A 16,877-nucleotide genomic window follows, 5' to 3' on the forward strand; every position below is an offset into this window, starting at 1 on the left:
TGCATCTATCTATGGACACGCATGATGGCCGGCGCAGTTCCCCGTCCTGAATGAAATCCCTAAACCGGACGAAACCCCAGATCCAGTCAAGCTGCCAAGAGGGATCAGTGACGTTGAGGTCAAGCATCCCCTCAGTTGCGCACTAATTTGGTGACTGGCACGGTTGGCTCGTGGGTGTTTCTTTGCTGCACCGACTACGTTGTAATGGCTGACGCGGGAGGTTGACCTGTGGGAGCGCCGGGGACGACGCTCAAAAGAGGAGGGAGGCTATGTAATACGATAGTGGTTTATCCATCGGTTCTGGTGAGGCGCCACTTTTGTGCTTCGAATTAGCCCCTTGTACCTCGCTGGGTGGGCTGGCCTTTTGGGCCATGCCAATAGCCCAGACACTTTCTCCGTGCTGAGTATATATATTCTGCCCGAGTATTTTGTCTTCTTTCGTCTTCAGGGAGTCTCGGGACGCTACGTTTGGTTTGCCTAATTTTGCTTTTAATTAAGCAAGCACAAAAACTTTAGAGGATTGTATTTTGTAGGGCCTTAAGTCTTTCGTAGCAGCTGGCATATGTCAGCAAGTGTAGTACTGGCGTACCTGGGAGCTGAGGCTACAGCTATCGCTAAAGTGCCCTGCTGCCACGCGGGGGCAAAACCTGGCGAAACTGAAGTGCTTGTATAATTAAAAGTAGGGCTGAGCAGGTTGTAAAGTCTTTGCACTTCCTCTCAGTGGCTTGCACTCCGGATCATGTCAGTTTCCCACTTCTCCGTTCTGCTCCCCTAATAGGTCATTTTCCGTCTTCAGGAGGGACCTAGGGTGCTATGACTGGTGACCGCTACGGAGCTTGAATAAAAGCTAAAATAAAAGTGATGCACTGCGATAAAATTCCCAGTTTGCATTTGGCATTTCATTTAGTTTGCCCGTAGTTGTAACTATTGACAACCAATTTTTTCCCTTAAGTAAACAACTAAGGCGCGCAAATTTTGCGTACACGAATTTATTTACATTGTTACCATCTACCAATAGTTTTTTTTCTATCCATTGGTACTATGAGGTCTTTTTTTTAATCAAAAACACTTCTTCTGCAACTACTAGTCCTAGAATCCCGTTATTAGCCTACACCACTATAATTAATTCTTTTAGCAGGTCTTTTGTAGAGTTACTTTAGTTTACCCACTCCTGGAGTTTGTTTAGGTGGATCACACACCATTATTCTCTATCCTTTGTTGCCTTTACGAAACTGGCGAATGAGCGATGGCTCGTTACAGGGATATTTTTAATGCCATCGGTTAGTTTCTTTATGCCCAACTGTCTTAACAATAGGATTATACACCTAAACCTCTTCTTAAAAAGGGCTTGATGAATCGTTAGAACTCTAAGTTTGTTAGGAATAAGGGTTGTTGGTATCCTTGAGATAAGCTGAAATTTTTAGCAATAGAAATACCAAAAAGCACTGCTGTCATGCCTGTATTAGCTGTCATTATGAGCTTTGAATAGTTTAAATAATTTTTAATATTAACGGGAATTTAGCCTACTTTTATCCTTAGAATACGCTACGAATGAGAGCTGTCCAAATCGCCTGCTTGCATTCGCCAAAGTTCGTAGTGTTGCACTTGGTGGAGCTGCTGCAGCCCACTCAACCGCCAGGCAAATTATTAATCGCTTTTGCAACGTTGCACTGGAAAATCAACAAAATGGTCTTTGGAGCCTTGACCTACTTCATATGTGCACATTGCATGGCGGGGATTCCTTTGCTCTAGCACTTAATAGTCAAGACCGGTTAAATGATCTTCTTGCATTTTTTCTAAATCCTATAAAAACAAAGTCAGTTTCTGTGCAAATCCAGCTAAAACTATTAAGCCTCATTCAGGTTAGCATGCCATTTCAAGTGATATACGATAGTCCATTTCAAATCCTTATAATAATTTTCAATGCCATAGAACTGGGCCATTACTTACAAAAACGTATTTTCATGCAACAATTTCGAGCACGCTTACGAACGCCTTAAAAAAAGCGGCGTGGTGACCAACGTTGATGGCTTACACAATTTGCATTGGTTGCCTGATAGAGACGTGGTTTGTTATTTGCATTTTTTTGTAATATGCAGAAGTTGAATTCAATTTAAACCAAATCGTGCTTTAATCAAGAATACCAAAGTTTTTTTCTGGGACATATTTTGTTGGTACATATATGCCTTACCAACCTAAAATCCTGTAAAACAAACCATTAAAGCTGATTTTGCAACATAACCATCATTACTAGGGACAATCAAGCAATTGCTTATGTTTGAATAATTATGTTAAAGTTTGTTTTATTCTCTACCAATAATGCACTGATGATCGCTTTTAAAACCAGAATAGGTAATATGCCATTTGGCTACTTTGATAAAACTAGGATCGTCAAAGCTCTCCTTAACTTGAAAAGCCTGTTGTGCTTTAGTTTGGAAACTTTACTGAAAGTGCTCCCTATGATCTACAAGATGTCGTCTCCGAAATAAGCACCGAAAATAAGATGCTTCATGCCGAGTTGCAGGCCATTTTTCAAATGGTAAATGAAGAACAATCTAGTAATTCCAGAAAAGATGTTGAAACCAGAACAGAACTTTCTGTAAGTCTCGGTTCCTCCATTACATCATTGCACGCCTAGTATTTCTTGTCTGTGCATTTTTCATTTTTTCGTATGCAATTGTGGTTTATTTGCTAATGGAAAGTAATCGCAATTTTAGCTTGCGGGATGAAGATAATAGCAAAATTTACTTGTCATTGCCCTGCGGCTATAAAACCTTACCTTTAAAAGACACGTGATGGGAAGTGTTGGGTCTATGACAGTGTCACCTAATTTTACGTCAATCAAATAGTTTAGGCGAAAAGTACTGAATTTTGCCAACATTACCTATTTACAGGAAGCCTCAAGTGCAAACAAGAGGGCATTTTTTGCACTTGTAAAGCCATTGTTTTGTTGTAGAATAAAAGACCCATTGCATAATGCTTTAGACTCTTAAATTACAACTGCTTCAGTGAAAGCAAAAACTGCTTTTTAAGTAACATGTAGGATTAAGACTGTCTGTACAAAACGCATTATTTAAACAAACTATACCTAACTTTAATTTTGTTGTCACAACTGAAAGATGGCTGATTTAAATTTAATATTAAATAGCACAAAAACTGTAGTACCTACATCAACAGCGTCAAGTCTTTGCTACGGTTCGATTTTTGGCAACGTTGGTTCCACTGATTCAACACATAATCCTGAGATAATAGGTCTGATAATTAAAGTACTTTTTTACTAATCTTTCTTCGATTTCCGTATCCTGTGAAGTCACTTATTACCCCTTTGTTACAGGAAGCCAGCAAACGAACGCTGGAAATAAGGCAGGCTGTGTATGCTTCGCAGGCCTTTTGGAATGATATAATCGAGCACCTGGAGACGAAGCCAGAGGACCTTGACGAGATCAACTTGAACATTCAGCGCATCTTTGAGAGTATGGAGCAGTCCATTACTTGCTGCATCAAAGCTTTGAAGGCTGACCCAGCGTTAAAACGGTGAGCACACAGCCTCCCCCATTCCTCACTAAGTGATGAAGGGAAATGCCTGTTAGATTTAATGAGAATTTATCACCACCTTTTGTGATAAAGCCTCTCTCTAAAAAATGTCAAGTGCCGGTAGTCGATTGGTACTGCACTCTACTTTCCCACATCAGATGTCAATTGCTCGGATTCAAGTAGCCCGACTGTCATTTTAGCAGGGTTGACCTACACATACTCCACACGACGGATCTCATGCCCCAAGACGCGTACATTTTCAGCATATGGAACCATGTAAATTGAAAAATGGATAAGCATGACAAGGAACGGTGGAAGAAAGCCTCTTAACTCGAGTTTAATAGGACTTTATAAGTCAGGTGCAAATATGTGGTCTCAACTCTTTAACTTATTTACCTAAGTAAAGAGTCATTTATTCTACTTATGGACGGAGGAATCAGACCACTTAAAATGACCCCAAACATAAAGGTATGAAGAACATCACATCTCTCTCATCTTTTTGAGCATGAATTTACCATTTTTAGGGATATTGCATACCTAATGTAGTGCAAAGATGATCTTATAGTGGCAAGGTTGTTGAGAGGGTCTTCGGGATTAGTCGAGAAGGCTTCTTTATTGTAGGCAGAGGATAAAGCCGAAAACGAGGGCGGAGGTAGCCTCGATGGGTTTCACAAGGAAGAGAAGCCTTTGAATACCGATGGAACCGGTCCAGAGGTGAGCACGCTTTGTCTAGAGATCCACCAACTTTTACTGCCCGTAGGAGATGTGCACTGCTACAAGTCTTTGTTTGACATGACCGTTAACTTCATGCAGAAACCAGCCATTAAAAATGCTAGCTTGTAGCAATGAGGATAAATTGCGCACTTCCCACTTTTGCTTCCCACTTTTACTGATGAGATGTCGAGACTCGACATGGCCCTGTAGGTCAAATGAGGTGGCTGCCCATCTTGAGCACATCAAGCGGTAAAATGCGCTGATGACAGGAGGAAAACGTAAATCCTTAAGCATAGGGCATTTGGGATTTGCATAATCACCTTGCCACCATTGCAGCCATACTCTCCTTTACATTTTCATTGACAAAAAAACTAGGAGATGCCTTTCATTGCACTGAACTAACCTTTATGCCTAACTTTAACCCCAACCCTCACTCTAACTTTCCTTCCTAGAGGGAAGTTGCGAGGCAGCTAAGGTGTGTTAATGTTCCCCTAAAGAGAGTTTTTTATCACTATTAAGTTGGAGACAGACGGGAGTGTAAAAAGCAGTGGATTTTGGAGCTGCGCTTTATGCAATCTGCGATTTGATGACAGAAATCGCCTACTAAACCACATTGAGGCTCCCGATCACGTGAGTTACACAATTTACACTCCCCATTATGGGGAGGGTTTTATTGAAGCCCTTAAACAAAACACTTTGAGAGTGTTCATATAGATAAGTATGAAGTATTGTAAAGATGTAAGATATTGCCATCTTCTTTCTATCAGTTGCGTCTCTGTTAATCCTTTGGATTATTCCAAATAAATAGAAGGATTTGAGGTAAGTATGTAAAAAGCGTTTTTAGGCATTATTTACTTGGTTGATCCGCCTAACCATCCCGTGTCCATCATCCATTTATCCATCCACCAGAATTCATCCATTCATTTATCCATCCCGTATCTACCCATCGATCCATCCATCCTATATCCATCCATCCATCATGTATTGATCCTATATTCACCCATCCATCCACCCATCCATCTATCCTATACCCATCCATCCAATATCCACTCATCCATCCTGTTCCCATCCATCCATCATGTATCCATCCCCCCATCTATCTATCCTATATCCATCCACTATCCATTTATCCATCCTATATCCAACTATCCATCCATTCTATATCCACCTATCTATCCTATATTCTTCCATCCATCCTATATCCATCGATCCAATCATTTACCCACTTTATTATCAAAAGGCGATGGAAAGTACTGAGCCAAATGCTGTTTGAGGTTCTTATTTACATTTACTTTAGCATATATATATGTATGTACATATCACATACGTATATAACATTTTTGTAGCAACGTCAGCTCGAGAATCGACTGTTTAATAAGACCAAATCCCCTCCCAACCCGTCACTTAAGCCAGCGAAGGAGAAGGTGAGCAGGCTTACAAACATGCTTCATAAAAGTGGCCAAATCTTCTTCAATATGACGTTTCCCAAGTAAAAAGAATAAGGTAAAGAAAAAACGCCCACAGAAGTAGTGACGGTTTTGTGAGACAATTTCATCTGCACCACTTTCATAATTTGAATTCATTTCCAAACTCTTTGATGGCAGGGAAGAAGCTTACATTTACAAAAAAATCTCCCGATATTAATGCGACCATTATCTTGGGGAAATTATTACATTTAATGGTTGATTTCACCTCCTGTGGTAATCCACTAAATAATTGTGCAACTTTCTCCTGTGTTTCTAGGAATACCAGACACCGAAGTCGAACAGCACCCTGGAAAGGAAGGAAAGGGCAATATTCAATCCACACATTGAGGTAAAAACTTACTCTTTGACCTGCAGTAAATTTTTTTTTTTTAAGTTAGGCCTTCTAGTGCTACATTTGTTAAGTATATTTGTAAAAAAATAGGAAAAATTTCACAGTATCATCCCTATACACACAGACTACTGTGGGGCTTGGACTGAAGAACACCCTCTCAGTTGTTCAGGGCAACCAGGCTATTCTGTTAGAGGTTTACTGTTCGTCAACTCTGATTATAAAAGTATTTTGTTTGTCCTAGGTCCGTCCAAAATCACCAATTGTGGTGAGTTCCATTGATATAAAGTCAGAGGGTATTTTGGGCTATAAAACACCGCTTCATTCTCATAAAATACTGCCATTAATTCACAGAATGGAAGCAAAAGTATGGTATGCCTCTACACTGTAGATTACCTCTTAAATAATCTCCCTTTCCTGTCCCTTTCCTCGAGTTCTCGGAGCCCTACGTCCCTCTGAATCTGGATAAATCGCCCACCACTCCACCGACAACTGCTACAGGAATTGTAAGCTTCTAAACAGACAACTTTTGAGGAATATAATCACGTTTGAATTTCTTGGTCGGTAAAAAATGTATAAAATGTACACATCTCCCCCAAACTTTCCATAGGACAACACAATTCATGTTTCACATTCAGCACGAGAGTCAGTACTTCTGCCACCGAAATTCACGCTCACGCCTTGATGTGCTTAGGGCGCCATTTGAAAAGACGCTCGAGGTGGCAGTGAAATGGAGGCATTTGCATCCAAGTCAAAAGGGGGAAAGAGGGGGGACGCGAAACCCCTTGACACATTTTACTGCTATTGCGTTCAAAAGACCACCAATTTGGTTGGTCTCCTAACAATAGCTAACCCTACCCTTTTTTCCTGGACCCTTTTAGACAGAGAACTCAGTGTACGCTACGCCAGGTTGGCGACCTACCACTCTCACCAAGCCAAAAGCAAGTGATCTTGGCAGTTGTCAACTTTTGCATTACCTCGTAATCACTGCAGTGATTTCATCATAGAGTTTAGTATTTTCAAGTTGTGCCTAGTAGAGTGCTGATGGGGCCGTGCTTTCACCGCACTTGGCAGTCTCATGACATGCTGCGCTATTCAGCCAACTGGGAGGGCTCAAAGGAACACCAAGGAGCAGTAACTAATGTAAACATGACACTGCACACTTAGCAAATTGAATTACAAATTTATGGCACCGAAATTTTGATGCCGACAGTGAGTGTAATTGGTTGCTTTCATGGTTACCTTCACTGAGGCTTCAACTTGAGTAATTACACCTAATTAGTGTAGGTGAGGCCAACTGTCAGAAGGTAGTTATTGAAAGAAATGGGTTTGAGAACTTAGACAATAATTAATAGCTTAATGCTAGTTAATATTCACAAATTCCCACTTCATGTGAGTTGGGAATGTGTAATGGGAAATGAAAGACCTCACCAGTACTTCTTTGATGTTTCAGACGGATCGTCCGTTTCAACAGACTTCAAAACCAGCTTGACGCTTTTCCCACTGATCTGTGCTTTAGCCAATTGCTTATTTTGGATAAATAACAGTGACTTGAGAGTACCGTAGCCCCGGGAGACTTTTCAGAAGTTTAAAAGGCCGTAGTACCAGGGAAAAATATGAAATGGCAACGTACAGAAAGGCCGAGAGGCTACTGACATGGCCGCAGTCTTAGGTCCCCGCGTAACTAAAACTAACAGCTAAGTAGGAAATCAAAGTATTACAAAGGTAATCAAAGAGGCAGCACCAAAGGAATTTTAGGCAGTTGGCATCTCCTTTGAAAATTGCATTACGAGTCATTGTAGCTGATAACACGACAATTGGTTGGCCCGCTTATTGAAAGGATCCCACGAGAGATCGTAACCTGCCTCACATGCTGTGATGCCGTCGGTTCTCAGCTTGACATGGGGCTTCACAAAGAAAGTATTCCATAATTACTAATTTTTGTTTGTTTTCTCTGCATGCAGATCTACACGCCACACGTTTCGGTTACGCAAATACCTCAAGTAAACAGACTTTACGTGAGTATTTACCCCTACATATCGCCCCTCGACAACCAAAGCCTACTTTCCCTTATAATCCCGGAAATGAGACTTATTTTGTCATTACCGTTGTAGAAAATCACTTCTAGTTTACTTGTTGTATGCTGAGTAAATGGAATATCGCTGAGGATCTGCACCAGTAATTGCATGATTGAAGCCTCATATATGAAAAACTTCCATCATTTGTAGGATAACGGATATATTCGGACGTCCACCCGGTCCAACATTATAACCACAAAGGTGAGCTGTTGAAAATGCGAAGGCGTCAGTCATTTCGCTTTCTTTAATGGCAGGCAGACCAGCCGTCTGAGTGCACGTTCTCGAGGCTTGTCATTAGATGTGAAATGAATTGCTATTTCAAGAGTTTTTTGCCAACTGCGTCAGAAGTAAAGGGCATAGTAGACGTGTGTGCGAGCTAAAAACTCTAAAGCATTTCCTCATAGAATTAAGAAACAATAATTAAGCCTATATTAGCTGGGTGGTCTCGCTTTGGTACTGCCGAAATTGCCTATGTTTTCATGACTGGCTTGCCGAAGAGGGCAAATTCAATCACTAAGGCCGTTTAAATCTGCCTCACTCTATTACTTCAATTTTTCGTGAAAATCATAATGAGCGAAATCAGGTAGAATACACTGGGAACTCAAAATGACACACCAACTCATTCTTTTGATCAACAGGGAGGAGGGGATTCATTTAGACCACTGCAAGTCGGAAATTTGCCACGGTCGGAGGAGGTGAGTTAATTGCGGACCATCAAATTGATGTGGAACTATAACCATTTACTCTATTTTCTTTAAATATGTGCAGTCCAACTTAATTCATGACTTTCTGTAAACTTTTGCCATTAGTTCAATGATGCGCCTCAAAGGCCTACACCTTCTTAGTTTACCAAGAAGATATAAGTGAAATTCGTTTATTCAAACAGGATAGCGCTTTCACCTGCGTTTGTAGGCTTTTAGTGGTGATTTGTGGAAGCGAGATCTACTTCACATTTTTTGTGCCACGAGCGATTCCAGCTGGATGCCGTCTCTCAACTGATGTGCCCTCTGCCTAACTAACAACGCAGAAATGGTGTGATCGTATTAACACAGTGCCAAATTTTATTAGTGTTCATCCATAGCGGGAATAAATGAGAAGTAATTAAAGTGCAAAATCAGTATTTTAAGGAAACCGTGGTAGGCTCAACTAGGGAAGAGGATCTGATTGCCTTCTTGCCTTAACAGGTTCTGAATAGCACTTTTGTTTTGCAGACTATGCTACAGTCTGAACCACCAAAGCGAATGGAGGCATCGGTTCCTAAGGTATTAATTCTGTAAATAATTCGCATTTTAGCCGGGGCTTATCTCATCAAAGTCAAGCAAATTAGTTGGTGTTTATAAGTGCCAAGTTTGATGTCGTATTATTGAAGAGGCACGTTTACTCAGCCTTTAATACATCACTTTTATATTTTGTTAATTTATCAGTATTTGCTCACATCAATGCTTGAAAAATTAAAGAGTGATAAAAAAATGAGCCTAAAACAACCATTTAAAGTTATCACCAATAATTTTTGCTTTGTTTTTAGGTAATCTGCACTTTCTTTGATGATCTGTCATTTTAATGCCTGCATTTTTAAGTTTAACTGGTCCATAAAAACGGCGCGTCATTTGGGTCCGTGACAGTAGTTGTTTGTTCGTGGGGAGAGCTAGGAAGTAAATTGTCTACCAATTTACGAAGTGAAATTCGTTATGCAGTTGGTGTGCGAAGTAGACCTTAAGGCGCTTCTGAGACCTTGTGATGAGATCGTTTCTAGTACAAAGTGGCATTCCAATTAAGCGGAATTTCTCGGCAGCGGATTGATCACTGTCAAATGGAGCAGGGAGTAGTGGTAGCAGTACTTCTAAACGGTGGGTTCGAGTCACATGCCCTTACATATTTTTAGAGGTCTGAGGTGAAGGAGCTGGTTTCCAAACAAACGCAAACGGAGACAAGGGATTCAACGGGGTTACTGTTTACTAGCGTAAGTGTTAAAAAGTAGGGGTGTTAAAGTTTAATCATGCGCTTAAAATAACTAGACAACGCAGTTTATGATCGGCTTAAGCTTTACTGTTAACTGCCGGGGGTTGTTTCATCTGCCGACTACAGTCAAGGCCAATCAACGTCCAATGCAATGACTGTCGACTGACGTTTTCGAATTTGGACAAATTGCTGTCCCATCCATGTCATATTGCAATCCCTTCGACCGGGGTCGAAACGGGTGCTCCACTCCTACCTACTCTCTCATATCCACATCCACCTCCAGTCCAAGTAGTCTCACAGTCGAAAACAAACAACATCGCTTCATTTTTCTGCGAGGATTGTGGCTTGGATTTCGATGAAAAGCACCTCTTCGAGGCGCATCTCCGCACTCCACGTCACAAATTTTCAGCTGGGCACCGAGAAGCGGTGAGAATATTGTTTCAAGAAACTAGACACGATAAAACCGGAATTCCTCTGACGTAAAATATTGGTTATGTCAAATAATACGTGTTCTCATTCATTATTAAGGCCAATCAAAACACGTCGGTCGCTTCTCGAAAACTCTCACAGGAACAAATTGAAAAGGCATCATCTTTAACTTTTGGCCATGCCTCTTATTCAACTCCAAAGTTGTCCCATGAAAATGCTAACAATGTGAGTCATGAGTATTTCTTTGACTGTGAAATGTCAACTGCCATAGCCCCGGGAAAATCTCTCTTGAGTTGAAGCAGGAATAATTTATAGGGAACTGTGGAGTTTAAGTGGGTTTAGGTCCTAAGGTAACGGAGGGAGATGTGTTGTAAATGGCGCCTGGAGTGGTTGTTGTATGTTGATGGGTTCAATAGAATTTGAGTTTTTACTCATCCGAAAATACTGATATGGCGTAAAACGCTTCTTATTTTGGAAAATAGTTGATATTGACGTTGATAATCCTTGTAATTTTACCGGTTCCTGAAGAGACTCAATTCCATTCTGCGCCTTTTTTTTCCTCTTCCTAACTATATAATTTGTAATTAACTAAAATACGTCTTGGCAATTTCAGTTTGCATGACAAGAGGGAGTCCCAACTAATTTGTGCTCGATTAGCCTCGTTGTAAGAAAGCTTGGTTTTTTTACAAAAGTTGACTGGAAGCTCAAACGTCGCTGCTTCAAAAACTTAGGATGCAGGCAACTCTTACCCCTATGGTAGAGTGGGGTTGGTTTATTCACACCCACCAAGTTGATGTGCTTGCCAGAATGATGTGCTCTAAAATTTGTTTCAATCGTCATTTTTTTCTTACATTCTTATTTAAAGGTATGTGACTGGTTTTCTTAAAATCTCCCCGCTTAATTTAAACGAAAAAAAACCTTTTTGTTCCTAGTTAACGTTAATTTTACTCGCATTTCTTATTTAAATCAAATTGATAGTATAAATATCTCCCAAATTCCTGCAAAAATGCTACCCAGTAACCTTTTAACACCGTCTAATACTCACCTATCTGACTCGCACGAAGGTCTCCAGAAGGCCAATTCCTGAACTAACAAGAACTGACCAATTAAAAGGTACCTGCCAACGCTTTTGAACCTCAAGGCAATCCCCTTCGCCAATCCTGAGGCACTAAGAATAGTCCCCTCCACTGCCACACTATTATAAAGTCGGGCTGCAAGGCCGATTTAAGTAGCTAAGCTCGGGAAGAGGGTCGAATTTATGGAAGGACTCCTAAGATAATCCGAAGGCGATTTGATATTCTGAGTGCTCATTTTATTTTCAGCGGATATCAATGTCATTGCGTTTATTCCATGAGAGCTTTACTTGTTGCATTTGGGAAGATGATAATGGCTTCTTTTCGTTACATCCTCAAGACCAATCGGGTTGGATATCCTCTCGGACAGACGTACCCATCTCAAAATCCTTTGATTCGTGTAAAAGCCGTGAGTTGTGCACATCCGCCTCAGCCGCTTACTCCCTCGTGTACGCTTTGCGTTTTGGCTGCCTAACCTAGCTCGGGCTAAAAAGTGCGGATCCAGTCCAACGTAGCCACCGCTGTAGTGGCAACGTTTGTACCGAAGTTGACACCTTTTTCCCTCATGAAAGGTGGAGACGATTGGCGCTCATTTGTACGGGTCGGTGGAGCGCTCAATGTCACGCCCAATGGGAAGCACTGCTCGACAGATTCCTGAATATTCTGTCCAAAGTGGAGTTACCGAAAAGCCGCAGGAGGTGTGTTTTACAAGTAGACACTACACAGAGGTTCATGAAGCGCTCAAAGGAAAACTATTTACCTTTAGGACTGTAGTGTTATCCTTTGGAACGGCCCTTAATTGGTGATGAAGCCATTGCAATTATTCCCCCATAAAGTCGCCATTTCGGTTTTAGAGTAATATCACCCTGCAGAGTGAAACCTTGCAAGGGATGAATTCGCTGATTCAAAAGCACAATATCACGACTCGCGGTGACCTATTCTTTTGCAATGCCTGCTTCGTATTTCTCCACTATGAGGAGATAATTGAACACATTGCTTGTGTCGATCATGTGAGTACCTTGTTGGCATTTTAACTTAGGCGGTTTCTTTTACAAGCTGCTTTGACCAAAGCCCCGTTTAAGATGGACGCTCTGTATTGCCTTCCTTTAAATGATAAATTAGGAGCCAGCGTCGTTTTTTAGCCGCATGATACAAGCGAAACATAAATCAGCGCAGCATCTTGAAGAATTGGGGGTTAATAATTCTTTTTAATAGAAAATCCTGATCAAGTGATCCCATTGTTATTGCTTAATTGTAGGTATTGTCTACGATGGTTAAAAACCTGTCTATTTAGAGACATTTTATATGAGGCATCACTAGGTACTGATCATATTACTATAATCAGTGCGTACCATCACTTAGTGTCTAAAATAAAACTAAGGATTTGCCCATGCTATTACTCTTTACCTTTCCCTCATTTGAGATTTTCTTTACCATTTTAGCAACAGAACATTGGGATGGGTCAAAAAACCGCAGCTCTATCCTCGGTAAAATCCTGATTTTCACCCTACCTGAAGCCAAAATTAACATCAGCGTTTATTTTGATTCTCACAAATAAATAATACCACGTATTCCACTCTGTGAATAACCATGAATTAGGACACGGTAGCATGCCAACCCCCTCCGTCAAGAAGTTAGACGAAGAATTATTGCACTATATTAGATTAGACTAGAAATACTGGTGGCTCTATAAGTTTGTATGGTCAATCCATTAACATGGCCACTCATTCAACGATTGGGGAGTGTCCGAATGCAAAACCGGTAATACGTTTCTGTCCAGCATTCTTTTTAATGTATTTGAAAGCTACCCCACACACTTGCTGTTCGTAGGTGTTATCCTCACTTAACGCCTCGTAACAGTCCCCTGCTGTATGTTTGAGCCTAAGTGGATGTGAGGTGGATAAAGTAAACTTTCCCTGCATTTTAGAGTCAAGAAGTAAACGAAAGCACAAAACCGGCCGTTCGAATGCCGTCTCTACCACCGCTTTACTCTACGAATCCCACCCTTCCAGATGCCAACTACATTGCCGTTTACGTTCCAGCCGAGCAAGCGGTGCGTTTTAGAGGAACCACAAAAGCCAGTCACGACTTCCATATTGGTTGTATAGTCAACTAAGAGTTGGATTTTTGTGTTTGCATAATGTAGTTATCCAAATTAGTAATTGGATTGGTAGCAAAATAACTAATCCTTTGAGCATTTTCCGTCAAGTGTAAATAATATGCTGAGGAGTATTGAGGGACTTTGAAAGGTGACTTATTTTGGTCTGCCTAAAGTGATTTTTAGAGGGTGCATTTGCACACCTACTACACTTCCAGGGCAGTTCTCAATTTGAGTGATTTGTTTGGCAGTTTTAGCTAACTTCTTACGTTAGTTGCTAAGTCATTGAAAAGATTTTTTCCAGGTGCGAGTTACCGTTACTAAGTCTGGCAGCATTGTTCATTTTAGGCAAAAAAAAGTAATTCCAGTACCTTTCATCCCATTTTTTAAAATTAAGATTGAAGGTGAAAGTGGAAGGCGGCCAATATTCACTCAATACGTTTCCCTCGGCTCTCCCAAATTCCCCACCTTCAACGCACCTGTCGGGGAGAAGGGAGGCTCGCCGGAGGGCAACGCAGTGGGTAGGCGCCCCTTGTGAAGCACCTGGCCATGCAATGGTCCTGATGTCTTGAATTTTCTCCTTTGGTTGACTTGTATACAATGCCTACTAATGCAAAAATTTGCTCCTGACCATACACCCCACTGAATACTGCTAGTAAATTCCGATAAGAGTTTGATTTTTTGAATTTTTTATCACGAATTGCAGACCCAGGGCGTAGGGGGTGGGTATCTCAAGACCCGAGACATGCCATTAGGATTAAAAGGGAGCGGTAACTATTGTCCATGGTCAATGAGCAGTGAGGTTGCCTCCTTACTACCAACGTGACTTCTGGGTTGTCAAAAATCACAAACTTAAACGAGAGTCGGTTGTAATTACCCCAGAGTTAAGGAATGTTGCCCCATAAAAATTCCGTTCTGCAGACGAATTGTTCTAGTGTCCTTTGAGTTATCTGCGACTCGTTTTCATGTGCATTAATGACTTCAGACCAGTTTATTGAGAAAGGGTCTGCTGAAAGCAACTTTGTGGGGAACTGAAACGGGGAACACACCCTTTTTGTGTTCATTGAAAACTCTAAAAACCATGAAAGTCGGTCACGTCTTGCCCCATCACCATCATAATCACGGCCTCGGACGCTTCCAAAAGATGGTCTAACCGTACTTCCTCCTAAATGCACAATGAAGGTAGCCTCAGTCCCCGCGGGAAGGCTTTTCTGGAAGACTCGTAAAGTTATCTAATCGCTGAATGTCCACTCAAAATTCCCTCCGAATGGCATCCGCAATTCGGAAAGAAGAAAAACAATAGCGTTACAATTTGCACGGTGGGGCAGAGAACGCGCATTGCCGACGTGCATAAAGATTTGGCGGCTAATGGCATGACCCAGGGGTCATACCATTGGGCTGGAGTGCAGTAATCGTGCTCTTCAGTACCTGCGCAACTAAAATTAAGGATTGAACAAACAATCGAAGCAAGTCATAGCTCCCCTCTCTTCTTTTGAGTGGCCCCCTTGGCCGACCTCCCTCGTCAGCCATTGCAACGAAGTTGGTACCATAAAAAAAAACTCACGAACCAACCGCACTAGTTGTCAAACATGTACGCAACTGATGAGGTACTTGACCGCTACATCACCAATTCGTCTTGGTAACTCTACTGGGTATGGGCTTTGTTTCTGTACGGACTGGGAATGTGCAGATTATCACGCATTTCCATGACTAGTTGCAGGAATACTAACCTAAAAGCCGAGTTAAATAACAAAGGAGGAGAATTAGCAAATTTTCCGGGAGTAGGGTTTCTCATCTATTCCTCCCTGTTACGCATTTTTTTCACTTCAGCGCTGCTTAGCTGCATTTATCTGGGTTCTGGCCAGCTAGTAGAAAAGTCGACAAGGCATCGCGTGTTCACTTCACTGACGTCTTTATAGAGGTATTGCCAGACAGCCAGTAGCCCCCCCCCCAACTCTTCTGTACGTCAGCCATACGTATTCTGCCCCAGCATTATGTCTTCTTTTGACTTCAGGAAATTGTTGGTGCGTTGACTTGGTCGTAGCGGAGAGCAAAGCTGGTCTTAATGGACAACCATCTCGATTTCTTGTGCTGAGTGTCAAACTTGAGCGTGACGAAAGAAGGGTAAATGCTCCGGGATGGCAATCTGTGACCTTCCCCACCGGTAACTGCCCCACTCCCGTGGCCTGCAGGAATGCTATCAACAACTGAAGCGACATTGGCCGTGAAAAATCTGGGAAATTTCGCTACGGAGATGCCTACGGTGCCTGCATGAATACGTCAGTTAAGTGGACTCGTGATACCTCCACCACCTTTCTACTAGCTGGATAGAACCGTGATAAATATAGCTAGGCAGCAATGAAGTGAGAACAATGTGGCAAGGAGGAACAGAGGCTAAATCGCATCCCCACGAAACTGCATTAACTTTCTTCCTTTGCTACATGATTCTGCTTTTGGGGCCAGTATTCTTTTCCCAATGCATTTCCCAAAAAAGATGGATCTTCCAATTTAGAGGAGTCACTGGAAGGGTCCGGTTGCTCTCAAACTCACTGACTGGTGGGATTGAATTGTGGATGTTCTATTCCGTGCAGCACTAAATAATATGGGACATCCGACGCGGGAGGTCGGCCAAGGAGAGCGCCGGGAACGAGGATCAAATTGAGAGGAGGTGCTATGCAACACTTCGATTGTTTGTTTAACCCTTCATTGTGGTAAGGCGGCCTTTAAGGTCTCTGCCATTGTATCGCTTCCGGGTGGCCTGGACTCCGGGCCATGTCAGTGGTCCCCCAACCGTTCTGTGCATCAGCAAAACATTTTCTGACCTCGGCTTGTGACCTCTTTTGACTTCAGGAGACCAGGGCGCTAAATGCGAACTACTTATTTTGTAATAACAAAATTATCTAAAGGAGCACTCAATTCCCTATTTATAAAACGGTTTTTTCTTTTAATTTGAAATTATCTACAACTTTGTCCATTTATTTGCAACGTAATATTATCTTACAAATGCCTTTAACGCACAATTTTTAATCCCAGAAAAAACTATTTGGTTAGGATATTTGGGGTTAACTGTAGGTTAAATTAAGCAGGCTAGTCGGACTCCACTGGCCCTACTTCCGTTTGGCGGCGCGGCTTCCTAGCCGTGACTGCAGCCTCCGAGCTCTTCTCCGCTTTCACAAA

At 41.8% G+C, this 16,877-nt stretch overlaps 1 protein-coding gene across 1 annotated transcript; it reads left to right on the forward strand. All coding sequences in view use genetic code 11, as the record gives it.

Moving 5' to 3' along the window:
- Window positions 1-1,246: 1,246 nt before the first annotated feature.
- Window positions 1,247-14,238, forward strand: EGR_02799 (hypothetical protein; the record flags this gene model as incomplete). Its single annotated transcript, XM_024492048.1, has 24 exons — window positions 1,247-1,280; window positions 1,540-1,664; window positions 2,432-2,599; window positions 3,335-3,534; window positions 3,738-3,810; window positions 4,156-4,248; window positions 4,768-4,878; window positions 5,595-5,672; window positions 5,992-6,063; window positions 6,308-6,430; window positions 6,498-6,569; window positions 6,949-7,008; window positions 8,028-8,081; window positions 8,292-8,342; window positions 8,780-8,836; window positions 9,353-9,403; window positions 10,024-10,101; window positions 10,227-10,526; window positions 10,629-10,754; window positions 11,943-12,011; window positions 12,175-12,300; window positions 12,457-12,612; window positions 13,530-13,655; window positions 14,098-14,238. The coding sequence occupies 24 exons, from the start codon at window positions 1,247-1,249 to the stop codon at window positions 14,236-14,238; spliced, it is 2,544 nt and encodes an 847-aa protein (XP_024353542.1).
- Between the last annotated feature and the right edge of the window lie 2,639 nt (window positions 14,239-16,877).

Source organism: Echinococcus granulosus (genome assembly GCF_000524195.1).
Source record: "Echinococcus granulosus chromosome Unknown EG_S00013, whole genome shotgun sequence".
In the NCBI taxonomy this organism is placed as follows: Eukaryota; Metazoa; Platyhelminthes; class Cestoda; order Cyclophyllidea; family Taeniidae; genus Echinococcus; species Echinococcus granulosus.